This window comes from Colius striatus, chromosome 9 (assembly GCF_028858725.1).
Source record: "Colius striatus isolate bColStr4 chromosome 9, bColStr4.1.hap1, whole genome shotgun sequence".
Taxonomy (NCBI): domain Eukaryota; kingdom Metazoa; phylum Chordata; class Aves; order Coliiformes; family Coliidae; genus Colius; species Colius striatus.
The window spans coordinates 5,581,309-5,601,330 of record NC_084767.1 but is presented as its reverse complement, the minus strand read 5'-3'; the positions used below and the strand labels follow the sequence as shown (position 1 = coordinate 5,601,330).

Genomic DNA, 20,022 nt, shown 5'->3' with positions numbered 1-20,022 from the left:
ATGTGGACTAACAGATGAGGCAGTTGAGTGATCTGGCCAAAGTCATTCCAGTGAGTGAGTCAGCTAGGATTAGCTTCTTTGTACTGGTAGTGGGTTTTTTTTTAAGCTACACTGTTTAAGCTTGGTTAACTAGTAAGTTCATCATTTTATACTTAATCCTGAAAGCAGTTTGGTTATAAAACCATAAAGTTGTTCATAGCATATCTAATGACTGGGATAAGTAGTTGCTATGGTACTTCTAGACTAACATTTGGTCATTGCTTAGCTTCAGGTTTAGGGTGAGAAGTGTCTTTGTCTGTCGGTGGAAGAATCCTGGCATAGTCTGGCATTGCTTGGGTCTGTTGTAAACAGCTCACAAGTTATGCAGGCACTGCAGCTGGCTTAGAATTTGCCTGTTTCAGGAAACTGTGAAAGGTCTTTTCTAATTGGAGTTAGCAGGATGGCTCTTTTCCGGTCATACTGGAGCCAATAACCACACAACAACTGCCTGGGTATCTTGCTTGTAGCTAGGACAGTTCTCTGGGAGAAACTAAAGACCCTATCATATACGTAAGACGTTATTCTTCATCTCACTGTGATTGAATAACTAAAACAATACAGTCATAGGCCACTTTTCTGTTCTACCACTTCAATCCACATACAGCAATGCCTTTTGGTGCAGCCAGATTTAATAAATTGTTAATGAAGCAGAAGAAAGCCTTGTCTTTTCCTGGAACTCAAGCCCAAAGCGTTGCTCCTGCTGTCTTGGCACACATAAACCCATCATTGTAGGAAAGCACTACTTCCTCCTCCCCCCACTCTCCTTTCATCCCTAAATGAAGATCTGTAGTTAAGTCCAATCTCCTCCTCCTCCTCCTCCCAAAGAAAAGCTCTCTTAAAAGACAGACTGTGCTTGAAGGAAGGAAAAAGGCATGTGGAGCTGTGACTCAGCTGCAAAGAGTTCTCAGCAATCAAACACTCACTTGTCCCCAGCAGGGTCACATTCTCCTCTCTGAGACCATATTTTCATAGATCTTGTTCTTTATATTTTAGAGACCTCGTGCCTAGTTCTCACCTGGAAACCCAATATGTTTATTTTCTTCATCAAAGTAATATTCAGAGGTTTAATGTGTAAACTAACTGTTAAAAATCGATTGAGGGCTCAGAAGTCTGAGATTCAGTATTAGCCTAAACTGCAGTTAAACATCCTGTTGCAAAAGGCAGATGCACAAAAGGATTTCTCATGAATTATGTTCAGCTGTAACAGCCAAAATTAGTTGCTATTCAGTCTTGCTGGCAATAGTTCTAGTATAGTTAACAGTGTTGATGTGCAATGTTTGGAAGTTAAGCTAGATATTGTTTGTGTTAAGAAGACAAATTTCCTGAAGAGGTCTCATCTTTGTATAACTTTCTATATAATCAACAACATTTCTTAGGCAATTAAAAGAGCAAGGGCAAATCCTTTTCCCTTCCCTAAATGGCAAGGCAGGACTGAACTGAAGTAACTGTATATTAGCTGCAGTTTGAACTATTTAAAGTGACCTCCCTATAAAAAGTATTGGGGTTCAGCAGCTTAGTTGCAAATACAACATGCCCTTCAGTATTAAGGAGAAAAAACCCAACACTTCCCTTCCCCCCAATTCTTTAGGCCCTAAGCTTAGTCAATATCTTTGCTGATCTCAAGTAGCTAGAAAAATCTTGTATTGGCAGAAAGGGACATGTGAGGTGCTCTCATAGGCCTTGCCATTAAATCACATTGATAATCTAATGCATTTTGGTATTTTCTTGAATGCATCCATTTATAACTGCAGCTGAAAGTCCCAATAGCTTTAAATTAGACTTGATGGCCCCTGTGTCTATAAGATGGGGTACACAGACTGGCATATATTCAATACCATTACTTCATATCTAATATAGTTGGCTCCCCTGTAGCCATACAGAAAACAGTATTGTTGTCACAGCCCCTAAAGCCGCTAACTCTTGCTAAAACTATTCCAAACTTACCCTCTTCTCACATCCTCTCCCAAAAGGAGCTGGTCCTACTTATCACAATAATTATAGTTTCTCTAAACAACACTAGCTTGTTGCACAATAGCTGGAAATCTTTGGCTTTAAAGTCAGAGGAGAAATTAAAAACCACCTAAAATGGTCACTATATGTCCACATCCCAGGTAATTACTAAGGCAGAGGATGCTCATGTTAGGAAAGCATAAAGGGAAAGAGTCCCATGGATTTAAATGCAACTTTCAAAGTGTGCTGTAAGTTAAGCTTTAACTTGGAACTCTGAGGTTAGTTTGTACTGAGCAGACTTCAGTGGCAAGTGACAGCATGAGCCTGCAAAGGCTGAATGGAAAACATGAAAATAAATACAAATGTGGGCTTTGGAAAAGCGAGGCCTTTGCAGAACACACAGCAGAAATGGACTTGGTTTGGCAACAAAACATGCTTTTTGTAGTGACATCAATTTCAATTCCATGCACTACCACTTCCACACAAGAATTTATAGTTAGGTAGTCTGGAAGGAAAATCCAGCCAAGAATGTGTACTCTGACTTATTTACACACAATCACTTGAGAAGTGGTTTTAGCTTCCGACAAACTATGTGGTAATGAGCTGTAGCTCTGGAAAAGAGGAAAGCATTCCGGGGAAGGAGGAAGATGCACTTCATTTATTTTGGTTTGTTTGTACACAGCTCCAATTTCCATGACAGTGTGAGTTAGTTGGGTATACTAGGACTTAGTTTTAGCTGAAAGAATAAAAGCCTGGCTGATCCATTGACTAAAATAAGAATTCAATTCAATATCCAAACTGCAAAGGAGCCAAAGCATGATCTGTGACATTCTTTCTAAAGACTTCAGTTTAGTGTCAGTGCTCCTGGACCAGGCCTAGCCTGAAACTATTAGGATGCATCTGACTTGCTCTCCTGGAACCAAAAAGGTCTGTGTTACATTAGTGATCACAAGCAGTGCTAAGGAAAAAATATCATCTGCCCGATGGACACCATGTAATTTTAACAGTACATGTGACAATTTATACGAATCCTGTCACATGCAAAGGCTGTGGATGGAGACAGGGTTATAGGCTGTACTACCTCACTCTGAGTCTGGTGTTCCTGGGTACACCAACAAACATCAGTCTATCTCCTGGCATGTATGTAACATTATTGAGAAGGGATTCCCGTCTAGAGAACCCAACATGAAGAGCGCGAGTTGGTTCCCAAAAGACCATTTCAGTTCTGAGATCCTAACTGCCACTGGATTAACACCTTCTAATCTGCAATCAAGGCAAAATTTAGCAGTATAAATCTAGGTGTTTTGTGACACTTTATAAAGCTGTATTTATTGTTTCAGTATAGTCTCTTGTGATTAGCAAAGCCCTTTAGACATTGGTAACAATGGTACAAAAGGAGAGTTCAAAAAAAAGATCAGGAATTGTTTTCAAGTTACTTTGTGTTGAAAACCATCCCATATCCTACAAATGGATATCCTTCCCATGGAAATCCTTCTGGAGATTTTCTGCATTTGTCATTTATTTATAACATGATCACACTTCACCTTCTTTATTTATGCCTCGTTCTAAGTACAATGGTGGAAACAGAATGATGACATAAAGCCCTAGAAAGCCCCACTACAACTTCACTAAGTCAAAACAGGTACAAAGCAAGAGCAAATCAGACACCCTGCACAGCAAGGAAAAAAAACAAAAAGGAAAAATACCAGCTTCAGCATAAGCCCTTGAAACAGTCTCTTCTTCACAAATAGTTTCAGAGTTAGTGTTACAACGTGCAAGACAGACTGAGTTTATTTAACCTGATTCTCTGCAGAATAACAAACCACCGTCTTTCCCATCCCAAACCTTCAAAGCCTACAAACCCTGTTCAGCAGGAGCGAGCAGACAATGTTGACAGCAGTTTGTTTTGGGCAGGAGGTTCCACCCCCGCCAAAAAACGAAAGTTGGTTAATTGTAAAAAGTCAAGAGACAATGAGCTATGCAGTTAAGAAATCTACTTTCACTTTTAGCAAGGCCAGATGCCTGTTTGTAACACTAAGTAGGGCTAATACAGCTTCCAAACAACCAGAACTGAAATGCTATATAAATCAAGGTGAAGATGAAGATGTGGAGGTCTAGAGGCTGGAAGTGCTACGAAAAGAACCAAATCTATTTCTTCAGACACAAGATCAAACATGCTCAGTTATTACAGCTGGTTGTCTTCTTTTTCTCCCTTTCATGGGAATGTTTCCTTTGAAGCTTTACTTGTAGAGAGAAAGGGCAGAGCAGTTCACACCGTTTTCTGCTGCTTTTACATACATCGATATTAAATTGCTTTAGAAGGTCTTGACTATTCTTTCTTTAAATGCAACTAACAGCTTTTTATGTATGTGAGAATTATTTGTCAAGAACTTACTGTAGGTGAAACCAAACAATGGAGAACTATGAAGAAATTAGGAGTTTTGTTTAACACAGAACACATATTTAAGATTAACCTTCTTTCCATTTTATAGAAGAGATTCTACTCATGCACTTCTATTTTTCTAGTAGACTGAGAGGAGTACTATGAAATTATGCAAGTTATATGCACATGCTACTTACCTAACATTTCTTTCTTTAATTTTTCATTCCTCTCTTCAATTTGACTAGGTAATCGCTGTGGAGAGAGAAAAAAAACCACTGGAATTAGACCCATGCTTTCAGGAATACTGTTGGTTAACCTAATGGAATTTTCCAGGATACACTGTTTATGGCTTGAAAGGAATCTTTATGTCAAACCATTCTTTCATCTTCTTTTGGAAACCTGTAATTCATCCTGTGACATCAGTTCACATAAACAGTAAGTTGCCCATATGAAACCTGCACTTACATTTTTACTGCTCAAAACTGGATCTGATCAGTTTGTTTGAAATTTTGACCAAAAAGCCAGAATTGAAGAGACTTACAGTTTAAGTATTTTAGCCCTTTTTCCTCTGCTGCCTGCATTAAATTTGCTATGAGGCCAGAGAAACTGAGCAAGCACAGCATCCTGACTTTTGAACATAAACACAGGTTTTAATGAGGAAAACATCCCTAAAGTCAGTTTTTAGTGGGATCCCACTTCAGAGAAATCCACACTGTGAAAACATGAAGATCTTCTAAACAGAAATATTTTGGGGCTTACAAGAAAGTCAGACAAGGACTTTTTACAACCCAACACAACCCATTCTATGACTCTACGATTTTATCAGAAGATCACTGAATTAACTTTCTATGAACTTCATGACACAGTTTAACCATCACCATCTTATTACACAACATATGTCATAGTTCTGAGAAGGAATTATGAATGAGAGCCTTGATTTGGCAGTTCATCATGGGGAAGGAACTTGCAACAGTTCATCCTGAGCAAGGTACTAGTCCAAGTAACAGTTCGTTAACGTGCTCTTCCCCTTCCCAGACCTGGCACCAGTGTTAAAATCTGCTGTATCATCACAAACTTATCGCATGTTTCTAATGGGCATTATAAAACTGCAGGGCCCATGCATCCCTAATGATTTGAGATTCCCATTTATACCATATAATGAGCTGTGACCCATCTTTCACACAGTACTGGTGTATTGCTGTATGATTGTAATGACAATTTTTAATCAGAACTGTGGATTCACTACAACTGAATTTACCAATGCATCACTTCAATTTTGCATTTTCTAGACATCAATATTAAGCCAAATATGTTATGAATTACAGTCACTTTTTACACATCTTTTTCTCATATTTCTCAGAAGTATTATGTCAAGCTTTTATATTATGCTTACTCCTGCATGATTCTGGCAGTTCAGCATGCAATTATATGCATAAGCTATGCTGTCTCTTCCTTGTGGAGGTCACAGCAAATAAGACAGATTTGCTGTAATGGTGTTATCCATAAATCAATTACCGTTGCTGACTGTGGTAACAGGTGGGGAATTCACTCCTGATACACTTCCCTTGTGATAACTGGATTCTCAACACAGTTTAAGAATTCATTTCCTAATCTTGTTCCTTCCTGTCATTTAGAACTCCAGTCATCATGGATAGGTTTGTCATTTTGATATCACTGCCACAGTGACAGAAGATGTTCACCTCGAGAAAAAACCCCCATTGACAAGGCTGCCTGGCTGTTCCTCTCCTCTTCAATGCAGGATACACTGGTTAACACAGGTAAACAGAGCTCATTTGCTATAGTGGTAAGGAAGAGAAGTGCAATACCTCAAAAAACCTCAGGAAAATGAGTACTAAGGAACAGAGAGCATATATACATGGATGGCTAGGCTTGAAACCAGCCCAGGCCCAGCATCACCACCAGTCAACCAGATCTAATTAGCCCAGTCAGACCTCATCTGACTCCTGCTGACCCAGAGGGGCTTATTAAGTTGGGTGCAGATCTGGACCTAAGCTGCCTGCATGAAAACATGTGTGGATATCCCCAGGCTCTAAATTCAGTTTGCATCGTGGCTGTGAGATTTGCTGGGTCTTGGATGAGTTTGGCATATATAGTGTCTTGCTCAAATTTGGACTCTGGGTTTTAGCAGGCAATGAAGATACAAATCTGAAATACATACTCCGTGTTTGGTCTCTCTGAATATTGCTGTTACAAAGATTCAGCATTTTGCAGTCCAGAAATGTGTTTACAAGGCTGGTTACCTATAGAAAGATGTCCCTAAGGACAGATATTTTATCTGGTGTCTATGATGCTTACCTCAAAGTACAGCTTCTTTTGGTAAATAAGTTTATCTGGCTTGCCAATCCCTCAAAAACTGTGCTGAATTCACACAATCACACAGAATCACAGAATCTTAAGTAAGGACTGGAAAGGACCTCAAAAGATCATCCAAGTCCAACCCCCTTGCCCAGAGCAGGGCCAACACCTGCTAAAAAGAAAACTTAAAATTGGTAGCATAAAATTAACCACTTTTTGGGAAAGCATCAGTAGGGATTATTTGACCACAAAACATTGTAATATCAAGCTGTTTAATTTGGCATTGAACTAAAGTATGTGACACTAGGATTAAATTCAAACCACTATCACTGTACTCCTGAAATATAAACAGTACTGAAATTTTAGAGCAGCTACCACATCAAGAATCAACAGAAAGAACTACTGTGTAGTTAGTATTTTACAACTGACAATTAACAAGATTGTGACATTCCCTGAAGCATCATGTGAAGTATTTTCTGTGTACAAAGAGGAGAAAGATTTGCTCCAACAGTAAATGAAACCAATTTGTACATTTGCTTGATGCATCATTTTCATTACCAGGAAGGGGGATAAAATGCTGCAATATTTTTGTGAAGAGCAATGCACTAAGTTACAATAAGGCCAGACTTCTTAGTCTCCTACATCTTAGATGTTAACCACATATGTGGAGGCAACACTACAGTGGAATCATTTATTTAGTATGCATTTTAGGGATTTATTATGAATGCTTTTAGAATGATTCTATAAAACTAGCTGTCAGTATTTCCTTAGCAATATTTCACGAGGGACTTGTCAAACTTAAGTCTCGAAAGATTGCTTCTACTGTGAAACTTAAAGAACGGGACCAACTCAGGGCAGAATGTCCTAAATCTCACTACAGTGTAAATTGAGGCCATTTTGTACAAAGTGTTCTGCACCACATGTAAGCCTAAAGCCTCTGCCTAGTAAAATGAGGTCAAAGAGCAGAAAGTGTATGTAACAGTCAACCTCTGTACTTGCCAGCTACAAAAAATTAAGAATAAATGACTGATGGTTCTAAAACATTCCTGAAAGTTGGCCAGGAAGAACAGCAGCACTGTTCATGATACTATTCTAGCCCAAATCCCCACTGGTTATTGAGCAAGGACTCTTTTTGTGAGGTTATTAGAGGCATACTTGCTGCAAGGAAATTGTGGTTTTGCAAGATGTATGAAGGACAGCATCTATACTTCCAGGGAGTTCCAATAAGCCAAAATACATGTATTTTAAACTCCTTACATTTTGTAGCAAGCACTGACAGTGTTGCCAAGTCGCATCTGTGGAGTCCTGACTGGTGGCTTTTAACAATCTGTCTGATCTTCACAGTTGTTCTTTGTAAGAGGAGCTGCTAAAATGGACTCCTTATAAACTGCTTTACCAAGTAACAGGCAAAGTTACAGTAGGCCTCACTCTGGAGTTAAAAGCTAAAAGACTACAAGCTACAGAAAATAAACCCCATCCTTTCCTTCAGAAATGTCAGCAGACTCCTTGGCTGAGTTCCTGGATCAAATAAACCATAGTCTCAGCTAGGAGACAATAAACAAAGCCAACACAAATACTCTTTTCTAGGCTGTGATGGACTCATCACAATCACAAGCCGTGCAGTAATGACGTTTGACAAGCTCGTCATTTATTAAGCCATTGCCAAGAGCTAGGTGATAAAGTGCACTCCTGCTCTCAACTAGATGCATGCGACAAGCATCAGGGGGTTGTTTCACAATACAGTAAACCGACCTTGTCCCTGGGTGCTGACCAAAGGGATGGCCCCCATTCCTGCATTGCTTTGACCACGTCTTCTTTCCTTCTCACTAGCATTTGCACTAGGGCTTGTCTGACTGCCAAAAGCCAAGGCAATACAGAAGTGTTTACTTTGGGGTTTTTTAGTTGCTGGCTTTTGTTTGTTTTGCATACCTGAGGCTGGTTTTTTTCCCTTTTGCAGAATTAGTTGTGTGCCAGACTTATGTAGAATCAGCCATCCCCTCGGATCAGCCGTGAGCTAGGACCAGCACTAGCACAAGGAAAGCAACTGGAGCAGCAGGTAGGCAGTAGATCAGTTTAGCTGTTTTGGGAAACCATACCCTTACCACTAACAGGTGATACACAGTTAAGCAGAATATCCTTCTGTCATCAGCACAATTGGAATCCCCAAGGAAGTCATTTTAGGCAGTTCTTGTCTAACATGCCATAAAAGTAGTTTCTAATCTCTCATGACATCCCAGTATGGGCAAAGGGGGTGGCCAACCACTGCTAATTATTTATTTTCCCAAATGGAGGTTGAAACAAGTAAACTTCAGGCTTTCAAAATTATTTCTGCATTGACATATTCAGAGTGGTTTCAGAGATAATGTCATCAAAAAAGCTAATTATTTTATAGTTATGCCATAAATGCATTCAGCTGCAAATTTACCAATGAGAAAACTAATTCTACAGAAAGGAAGCCAAACTCCCACCAATTAAACTGCTAGTAAGAACTATATTATAAGGTGCTTGCATTCTGATCTCCAATTGCAGATCCATATTGAAATGATAGTTGCCAAAATGCAGCAGTGATTCAGGTAACCTTTTCTAGCACATGTTAACGCCCTCAATCAGAAAACAAAGGGTGTGTATGCCAGTGCACTGCTCAACAGCTGATGATGTAATCAGATGCTTACAGCTCAGAACACACATCTACCTTCACACATTTCACAAAAGTAAAAACATACTTTATGGACTTGAGACTTGTCATGGAATTTGTGGCAGTTCATGTAATCTTCCTTACGTAAAACCAGATGAGAAAACCACTACTCCTGGGAAAACAGTTATTACCACTGCATATGAAACTGCTTACATAAACAGCATTGAACATGTGGAATAGGAAAGACAAGTCCTTGGTTTAAAGTTAGGCCAAAGTATACTAAAAAGGCTTACCATGCAAGCTTCTCTGGCTTGATGAACTGATGGGTCTTTTTCTAGGACTGCCTTATAATCTTCCAGAGCTTCATCTAGTTTTTCTGTTTTTTCATATAGTTCTGCTCTCCTCAGCAAAGCTCTAATGTAGTTAGGATCTAATTCCACAGCTAGAAAACAAAAGGATAGTATTTTACCCGAAACACATCTACACTCCTTAAATGAATTCTCAAATGTGTATTAAATTCTTCATGGTTACCTTTATAATGTAGCTTAGAATCAGGCAAAGTCACAGTTTCAAAGCTAGGTCATAATTCAGAGAAGGCATACATCTGCCTGTGAAAGTCTAACGCAAATGATTGTATTTCATTTAATCTCTACAATGTATCACAGGTACAAGTGATTTACAGTGCACAAACATTTAGTTTTGCAGTATTACAGATGCAGAGGTTCTAAGTAACACTTCAGGAATTTTAAGGACCTGTAAGATATTTTTCAGCTTTTGTACATTTAATAAGTGTCTATTATTAGATTACAGATGAAGTTAAATATACCTAAATATACACACAGCAGGGAAAATAGGCATTTTCCTGCTTATCTCAATTCAAGTTGAGGTAAATGCCAGGAGAACTACTAGTGCTCTTCTGAATTCAATATCAAACAGTCAAAATTGGGTTGGCAATCTACAAATGGTTACAGCAGCTCTACAAGTTAGCAAAGGGGCATACTGACTGAATTTAAGCTTTTCCTCTCCTTATTCCCTTGTTATCCCTGTTAACAGCTGCAGTTAAGAGTGAATGCTAAACTTAACAGTGACCTACAAATGGCAATTTCTCAAGAATTTCTTTGTCCATTTTTCATCATAGAAACAGCATGTGTGAAAAACTGACCATTTTTTAATTACTAACCCATTAAAATGTCTCTGGGGAGAATTCAATCCAGGATTATCTAGCTACAAATTTCTAGCTGATTTCTTCTGGAAGGACAAAGACACTGCTACAGTCAGCAAGTTGCGTGTTAGTGTGAATTACTCTGCTGTGCCCCAAGCATTGCACTGCAGTTCGTAAGCCCAGTCCCTGGGGAGCATCAAACGCTGGTAGGTTTGAGTCTCACTGTTGCAAAGCAGAATGATTCCCTTTCAGCTCTGCTGCAACATTAGCAGAAGTGTTCTTCAAAATGCACCACCACCAAAACAAGGCAAACCCCCAAAGTGACCGAGGCCAGCTACAATTTGCTACCTTCAAGAATACTTTTAGCATGTGCAAACTCCAGTTTACTGTACGAGCAGTACTGGCACACAGCCATTGGATTAGTTTTGTGATTGGTAATTTGGGCTGCTTTTCCCCAGCTGTCACAAGGAGTTTAACAAATATTCGAGCATGGGTGAGTGGGTGGAAGCAATAAAGCAATGCACAGCTGAAATGATTTCACCAGCAGTTGCAGAGAGGAAACTATGCAGTACAAGAACAGAAGGGCATAAGCCCTTGTGACAAAGCAAAAGCCTTGCATAAAAGGGACTTGATAATGCTTTTAATTCTGTAAGGCCTCATAGTTCTTTAGAATTTGGGAATAAACCAAGACCTGGGGGGAATGGCAGGTGGAAGTGGGTTTAAAATAGTAGGTGTAAGGAAACAACTTCCATACTGAGAAGACTTTCCTATTAAAAAGCACAAACAGCAGCCTTATTGGCACAAGAGAACAGAAAGTATGTTACAGACAGGAAAAGTTTGACAGACATTTTACAAAACAAATATAAATTACTCTAGATTCAGCTGTCTTCCATCACAGCTTTTCTTTAATTTCTTTCAAGACCCCTATTGCCATAAGTACAGCTCTGCAGTAAGGCATCATTTATACATGAAAGATGCGGCACAGGAGCAGCACACAGAAGAGAAGCCATACCTTTGCTGCAGTCACTTAGGGCAGCTTCCATCTTGTCCTAGAACACAAAATACTTTTGTTACATTTGAGTAATATTTCCCAGGAAACAGATTATTTACATTTGCAAACAAAAAGGTTTGTCTGGCATTCCAAGGAACTGAGGTGTTCATGTAATCAAGGCTTTTCATACCATTGCTTATGATGCAAAGCTCTTTACCAGTGATTAGCTTCCATTCTGTGAAGGCTGCCAGTGTTGAAATCACACGTTCAGATTGCATGGCTGCCCTACTAATGGGTCTGCACTGAACAGCCAGCAGCAAGCTACAGTCAAAAGGCTGAGTCACATCTGCAGGCCTTGGCTTAACCCAGCCACAGCTTTCCTACCTTTGTCAATTAATTAAGGGGCTGGAATAGACAGTTCCCAAGAGTCTCAGACAAATTCCTGTCTCTACAAGCTAAGACATTTGGAAAGCAGCATCTGCCTTTAGCATTAATACGGTTTTCTCTGCAAGGGATAACACATGAGACTTCCAGAAGTGGTAGGCGCAAGATTTTAGTGCACCCAGACAACCAGAGTTAGAAGATAAGAGCCAGGAAATCTGCTTATGATAGAAAAAAGCAAAAAAAAGAGATGAGACAGGATCCTATTTTCATCCAACCTAAAAGGGCTTTAAAAAAAAATCAAAACAAAAATCCCCAGGCTGTTCTGTGCTGTACTGTACTGTTGATCTAAGTAGCAGTAATCTTTCAACATCCAAGGAACTATTTCCTCTCCCATAAACCCATAAAACAGCATCTGTCTCAGAGAAGAATGGCTCACAAGCAAATGAGTGCAGCAGGTATGGAAGAACAAACAATGAGGAACTTGTTAATAATATGAATTTATCTTCAGACTAATGTATTGGTCTCTCAGGTTCTGCTGATCTATACTTGTGAGATACACTGGTTTGTATTAGTTTCCCAGTGATATGCATAGTTAATATCTGGATTATAAGGAGGTTTTTCAGTTTACAACTTTCATATTTCAAAAGTTCCAGCATCTGTTATTACAGACTTAATTCCATTTTTAGCTTGCCTGCTCAAACAATTCAGTATCCCAACAGCACATTAAATGACTCTGATGAACAACAATACTCTATGCTGAGTAAGAAGTTATTTATTTATACCTAAATATAGCTGCAAGGTACATTTCTAAATAGAGCTGCATCTGCCTCAATCCTGGAAGAAAACTGCAAGAAAGCTCCCTTTGTAGGAGGGTAAACTGAGGATACAAGTTACTGTCCCATTTTTCTATACTAATTTAATCTTCAAAACAAAAGGCAAAAACAAGGAGCAGTTTCTCTTCAATTCTTTGTATCTCCTCTGTCTAAAGATGTGGAAGTTTCCATTCAGAGAGATGGTGTTCTATGCTTTCCCTGCTATCTAAGTGTATTGCTGACTCTGGTAGTATCTGGGTAACTGTCCCTGGTCAAGGAACAGGAAATGTATGAAGAAAACTGCAGCCAATCTATGCAGACTGAGCCCTGCCATATAGGTCTGTCCTACTATAGCAACTGTGAAGGAAGCAGACTAACTGAGTACAGCCAGAGTTAGGAAGTTCTGCTTATGCCTCAAAGCATTTGAGTTGATGAAACAAAGACAAGTATATGACAATCCAGGATTTTATGAAAAACACTAACTAGCTACAATTCTAACTCTAATCCATGGTCTGCATACACTACACACGCTTAAAGACATCTGTTCCACATGAACTTTGAATTTCATTGAAATAGAGAGAATGAAAGAAAGACCAGTGTTTTAAACACAATGTAGCAGAGCAACTTTGTACAGCTGTTCCAGTTGCAACTTTCAGGTTTGTATTAATCCTCAGTAAAATCTAGTGCAGCAGCATTTCTGCTGGGAGCGTGACAGACCGAGCCAGCAGCAAAACCAGCTTTATTCCTTTGCCCTCTTTTATGCACCGCTAACGACTTCACTATTGCATTTGTCATATAATCAATACAAGGTTTTTCATAAAAGACAAAGATTATTCACCTGTTTCATTTTTGCAGCAGCTCTGTTTGAAAATAAAACAGCTCTGTCTTTTTGGAAGCAAGCTGGACAAATCTGCAGAGCCTTCGTGTAAGAGTCTTCTGCCTCTCCATAGTCTGCAGATGCAATAGTAAAAAAAACCAAACCAGACCATTTATTTCAAATGCCAGTACAGTTGGTGAACTACATGGCTAAGATTTCTTTGGAAACATTTCTCCATATATGATGCAGTATCAAACCAGAATCAGTAGCTGTTCTCAGACAGTCCGTTACTAAGCAGTACATAGATCAATGACAATTATTGTAAAATCACCACCCTTGTAAAAGCAGAAACATAGTCCTGATCTTAATGTAACAAGTGCAGCATGATGTGCCCATAATTCTCATTCCCGAAATTGTTTCATTCTACTTAAGTACCAGCCTTAGAGGTAGAATCTGTTTAGATGGTGCATATCCTTGACCTGAAAGGAAGCATGTGCTGAACGTCACTGCACTGATACCTAGCTCAAAGCAGCTACAGAGATATTTTGACACATCATCTTCAATGACTGCCTCACCATATTATCACCCAAAGGTCACCTTTCATCAAGTCTGGTCTAATGCAAGGACCAGTGGTAAACCACATGGGATTATCAAGTCATTCACTTTCCAATAAAGGTAAAGTCAAGAGTGAAAAGTCCCTAAGCTGACTCTGAACTGCCAGCTGACAAGACCACCATTCTCAAAGCACAGCAGTTCTTTCTGTGCACATTAGCTGGTGACCATCTAGGTGCTTAAAAGGTTGTGCATTTCTGTTGCACGTTGGTAGGCACAGGCACACTGAAAACATCTGCCAAAGAATTGGTCAGGAAGAGGCCATGAATGATAATTCACAGGGTGATTCAGCCAACCTTACAGGCTTCCTTACAGGCTTTCATGCTTCTAGCAGTTCCCTTCTGCTCCCTCTGATGCTTTGGTGAATTTCCCAGGAATCTCAATCTCTTAGCACACAATAAGAGACCTCCCACAGCAAGGCCACTGTCTGGTTATCAGGGTATATTTCTGGGAAGGGGGAGTTAATTGTGTCCTTGCTGACTGAGGAAAGAATCCACATCGCCTGGTTTCTTTGTGAATCCTCTAAGACACCAGGACATTAAATGAAAGGCAAGTGTCAAAATAACTTCTCCTTGATGTTTTTTAATGGTAAGTATTGGTACAGTTATTTATAACCAACCTCAGCTTTGTTGTTACACTTTAACTATATTCAGAAAACATCAAGCTCTGGCATGAGCTAGAAATTTACATACAGCTAGATTGTTTTCTTAATATATGTCTGTGTGTGTGTATAGGTGTACATGTCTAGATACACACACCTACATGTGTGTACATCTCTATACACATACACATGAATGTATATACAGATGTACATGTGCATATGTATAGATGTACATATACACATATACTTAGGTATATATAAAACCTATTTATACACAAACACACACACACACACACAAATAAGACGTGTTATAGATAGAACCAGTGAATAAAAAGAAACTTGCAGACATGCAAAGGTATGAGAGCTAATGAGCCACTGAGTCTTGCATCAATTCTAAGCACAGGCATCAGCAAAACTCAGAGCCTATTGGAAGCCTCTTTTGATTTGTAAAAGAAACCATGGCGCTTGGAAGGCAGTCAATTCTCTATCATGTTCTTGGATCGAAACACTTAGCTTTTATGAGAATCCTGCTTTAATAATCCAAGTATTTGTGGTTTAAATTTAACTCTTAAGGGGGTCTGCTATCTCTCTCCTCTAGAGCTGGATCAAAAATCATACACGTGATAAATCCAAACAATGACAGGTGTAAGATCTTCTTATGGGTTTTCTGCAACATCACCGCGATGGACAAGTATTAATTTAAGATTCTTTAACATCCATATGGTGTTAAAAGATTATCAACCCACCTGCTTTCTTGAACTGCTCATTTCCTTTCTCCTTCAGTGTTGTGCTCTCCTTTCTTCTTTTCTAGAAAAGAAAAGACAATGTCTCAAAGTATTTAATTGAAATGAACAAGTAGGTCAGCTGCAGTTCCAAATAAAGTATGAATGGAAATCAGAATAAAATATAACCTGAAGAATTTTAACTAGTACCAAGACCACTTGCTTCCAGTCACTGTGACATGATCTACTTTATATATCCATGAAACACTGGAGTACAACAACGAGGCAATTAAAAAGCACTAGTTCATGGTTAACAGTATGCAGAAAGAGTGAATTACATGGTTTAAACTAATATGTTAGCTTTTTAGATGGCTGATCCTTTCCAACTCAATTTAATTCAATCAGTGCAGGTCAACTACATGGAATATATTTTAGATATAAACTCTCAAAAGTTTTGCTTGAAATAATTCCCCTTCAGAAATTCATAGTTACATTTCAGAAATGTACAAAGCACGTTGAACTGATTGCATTAGAGACAGGTCCATGGATAACACTGCCCTGAAAGATTTCTTATGCAGAGAGTGACTAAACCAGCAGACCCAGAAAGAGTGTGAAAATTGCACATGCTGAGCAGAGTTGGGTTTTCAATCATGAATATCTTAACAGCACTCTTGGCACAAGTGAAGTTGACATGAATGCTCTTAGCCTTTGACACAGAAAACACGGGATTATCACCAAGCCATCCCTTCAGCCTATTTACAATGGAAGTCTTTCACATACAGACATACCTCACACAAGGGAAAATAAAGCAGCATAAGAGAGTAACACCATTAATCATTTCTATGGTAGAAAAATGATCACTTGATCACTGGTTTTGCCCCCAACACATACATATATACAAAAGATTTAAATCAAGGTGTCTATAAGCCACAGATCATTGAGCAATTAAAAAGCCAACACTAGGAAAAGGAGCAGTTTCCTCTCCTGCAGATTGTGTAAATCAAGGATTAATGCAATTATCAATATCGCACAGAACATCTCCTTGGAAACAGCTAAATATAGTGCTCGTTGTGGAGCACTGCACCACCTCACAGCTATGCCAGGCAGCTGACAAACAATACAAAATCAGAGGTTCTCTCCTCTTGCTTTTATTGGTTTTGGAAAGTAATTCACCTGACCACTGTCACCATCATGGCAACACCAGATCACAATGCCCTGAAAACTAGGCTCAGGGGAATGACATTCTGTTGCTACACAAAATGACACAGTAAAATATCATCTGACCCTTTTGATACACACCTCAGTCATTACAGTTTTGCTGATCATTTATTAAAGATGTTTTCTAATACTCATTGCTCCTCACAGTAAAAAAAAAAACAACCCAACCAAGCAAAACATAGGTCAGACAAAATAGCCACCACTATTTAGAAATAGGCTTTCCTTCAGGGTGGTCTGACAAACCTACACAAGTCCTTCCACAATGTCACTTGCTCTGACATACACAAGCCAGTTGGTTCTTTCTAAATATGAGCACACAAACAAATTTAAGCACTTGAGACCCAAGCTGCGTTAGAAGCACACAATCTTTGTATATATGCAGGATTCTGCTGCTGATCACAGGGAGTATACAACTATGTTTGAAAACTGTACCCAAACTTCTGAGATGCCACAGGGAACAGCTCCAGGAAGGTCACTGCCACACCCTCAGTTGGACCTCCACAGTAAGAAATTTTTCTTGAAAGTATATAGAGTGAAAGTTAGCACAACAGAAGTAATACCAGTGAACAAAGCAGCCGGATTTCAGCACAGAACAAGTTGGGAGATGATGATGCTATGGGAAAATATGAAACACCTACATAGAAAACCCTCATTCAGGAAAAGGAATGCTTGAAACATTGGTCCAACTGACTTCATTGCTCAGGACCTATCCAGAACTGGCCTTTAAGTGCCATTAATGGATTTGCTGTTCCATAAGGCAGAGTTACAAGTCTACAATAACAAAAGGATTTTTTTTGGTATAAAGTGAGAACTATAGCATGGTCACAGTACTCCTAGTGCAGAAACTCCAAAAGCAAGGACAAAGTTTTACCTGTATTATCATTATTTTGTTTAGTTTTATTAAAATTGCTACAAAATATAAGATGTTTACTCAAGTATTAAAAACTAATGCATTAAATACTAACATAAAAAGTGATTTGCAGCAAGAAGGCTTCAAGACAATAAGCTTTATATGTATATTAAGAAAACCTCAACAAACATTCATCAATTGTGGGATTCCTCCTCAGGTGGCCAAGAGGATTGTGACCTAGAATCTCAACAGCAAAGACCAAGGGGCTGTGTGGCCATGTTTGCTGGGGAAACGTGGGCAGATGAAAAGTCCTGAGGAACTGAAGAGTTTAAGGACTGTCACACTGGGAAGCTGATGATTCACATACCTCTCCTCCTCCAAACGCCTGTTCCGTGGTATGTCCTCTTGCCTGCGAGCCAAACTGCACAAACTTGAAGGACAAGACTATTAGTCACATAACAGTTACAGACATATAAATGCCAGTGACAGTCTTGCAGTCACTTCTATTTGACCAGAAAAGGTGTTGTCTAAGCATGTTTCAGAAGCCAGCGGCATTCTTAAGAGCACCATATATGGTTTGTGCAGCTTACTTCGCTCCCTGGAAAGCAGCAATGCAGCCCTGGTTCAAAACCACTACTTCTGTTATAGCTTAACCAACATTTTAGATATCTCTGCTTCAGGCTGTCCCTTAGGTTCCAAACCGTAGAGTTCTCACAGCATTTTTCAAGAAGGTTAAGTCTGTAGGGTACCTCTTGCATCATTCTGGATTTACATTTGAAGTATGACCCTTAGGCAATACATAATAGCAAAGCATCCCTAAAAATTCGTCTGGCTTTTCCACAAAATGCAAAAGCATAGGCATTAGCATGTCAATTCCTAAATGCACTGCCCTCTACAGCACACTGTGTGTTTGTGAAATAAACACATCATTTACTCCTCCATATAAATATATTTCTTTAACAGAAAATCCTAACACCAAAGCAGTGGAAAGGCAACTACTTTAGATGAATTTACATTTAACGTGAAAGGACCGCTCCAGTGGATGCTGTTACAATCTGTCTTCTATTAAATTCAGGGTAAAACACGAACCTAATCAAGAACTAGAAGATATAATCTCTTCAGTGTGCTAAATTTCCAGCTTCAGTGGACAATTGCAAACTGACTGGTCATCAGTTTACTGTGATCGTATCAGCCCAGACTGAAAAAATTGCAAGTGACTTGTCCTTGGGACAAATTTTGCACAATGTCATTTCAGTGTCCCCACCCACTCATTTTGCAGAAAAGATTTCAGTAGCTGCAGGGCAGACTACCCTTCCTTCAGCGAGGGAAGTAGGTCAGACTGAACTCCTTGAATGCTCTGCCTAAGGAAAAGATATCTTGAACCACAATGTTCCCTGAGGCTGCTCACATAGACACTGGGGTCAGGCACAACTTCCCCGGCTTGCACTTCATTATGATTTTTCTACTATTCAAAGGCTGCAAAATCTTAAGGTTTGTTTTTGCAAACTTACTGACGGGAAGATGACAAATTCCAAGTGGCAGCCATTAGTTTTTGATGTACAAAGTAAACTTGTTTTTTTAAAATCCAGAAGAAATAACTAAATTTAACTGGTAATATGATTCTTAAAGGATCCAATTAGAAACATTTACAGATTTGGATACTGAATTACAGTGGCCCATATTCTAAAGAAATTAAGTTCTTAACATAAAAGTGCCTGGTAAACAAGAGGTACTGAAGATTAAAACCTGATCTGTAGTAATAAGAAAAGACAGGTTGGCCTTCTGACAATAAAGTACAATTCAAAAGAAAGGCCATCAAATGTAGCCCCTGGACCTCAGCTACTCTGCTAAAAAACTCAGGGTTAAAAATAAAACCATTAATTCTACTTTTAGAGTAGAAAGCAACCTACACATTTTCATTGCCTGTTTTGGAACTATCTAATAAGAATGGTGGAAGTTAAATCCTTAAGTATAGCTGATGAGAGCTGAAGGACAAACACCCTCAGTTTGTAATGCTTCCAACTATGCTTCCTCTGGCTGTTCCTCTGCGTTTTATTTGATCAATTGATTTAACTTTGCTAAGGAACTGTTCTTGGCTCCAGTTTTGCCAAGAGTAGCAAATTTGTACTCTATCTTCTCTCTAAGGCTATTTATACAATGTGACAATGCACATCTGCATCACTTATCATAAGGTCACCAGGTAGGACTCAATTTTCAATTGCTGGGATTCTAAGGGTGCATAGAAGCAAGGAATTCAAAGAGATAAGGAATAGGTTTTTCAGCTTCAAATACCAATTCTACTTCTAAGTTATCCATTTATAGTCAACTGCTTCCCCCTGCAGTCTTGGGAAGCTATTGCTGTATCATGCATTCAAGGACTTGAATTTCAATTCAAAGATGTAGTTACTTCAAAAAACAAACCTCTTTTTTTAAAATCTTGCTAGAGTTGTCACTTGGAAACTGTGCCAAATCTGCCCTCTGCAATCAAAAGGCACAATAATAAGCATTGCTAGACTTTGGATGATCTCTG

General features: G+C 39.1%; 1 protein-coding gene and 1 long non-coding RNA gene across 5 annotated transcripts in view; one reads left to right on the top strand and one right to left on the bottom strand.

Annotated features, from left to right (window-relative positions):
* The window catches only part of TTC1 (tetratricopeptide repeat domain 1), a 30,748-nt gene that overhangs the window by 2,947 nt on the left and 7,779 nt on the right, over positions 1–20,022 (bottom strand). For all 4 annotated transcript variants that reach the window (XM_062002924.1, XM_062002923.1, XM_062002925.1 and 1 more), the window contains exons 3-7: positions 15,449–15,509; positions 13,511–13,623; positions 11,498–11,534; positions 9,617–9,765; positions 4,570–4,624 (exon numbers count right to left, since the gene is read on the bottom strand). In XM_062002924.1, coding sequence (XP_061858908.1) covers positions 4,570–4,624; positions 9,617–9,765; positions 11,498–11,534; positions 13,511–13,623; positions 15,449–15,509 — 415 coding nt within the window. The remainder of the gene's footprint in view (positions 1–4,569; positions 4,625–9,616; positions 9,766–11,497; positions 11,535–13,510; positions 13,624–15,448; positions 15,510–20,022) is intronic.
* On the top strand, positions 4,623–19,945 carry LOC133626139 (uncharacterized). The gene is made up of 4 exons (XR_009819309.1): positions 4,623–4,807; positions 6,007–6,150; positions 8,646–8,744; positions 17,710–19,945. It is a non-coding gene; the product is annotated as an uncharacterized LOC133626139 (long non-coding RNA).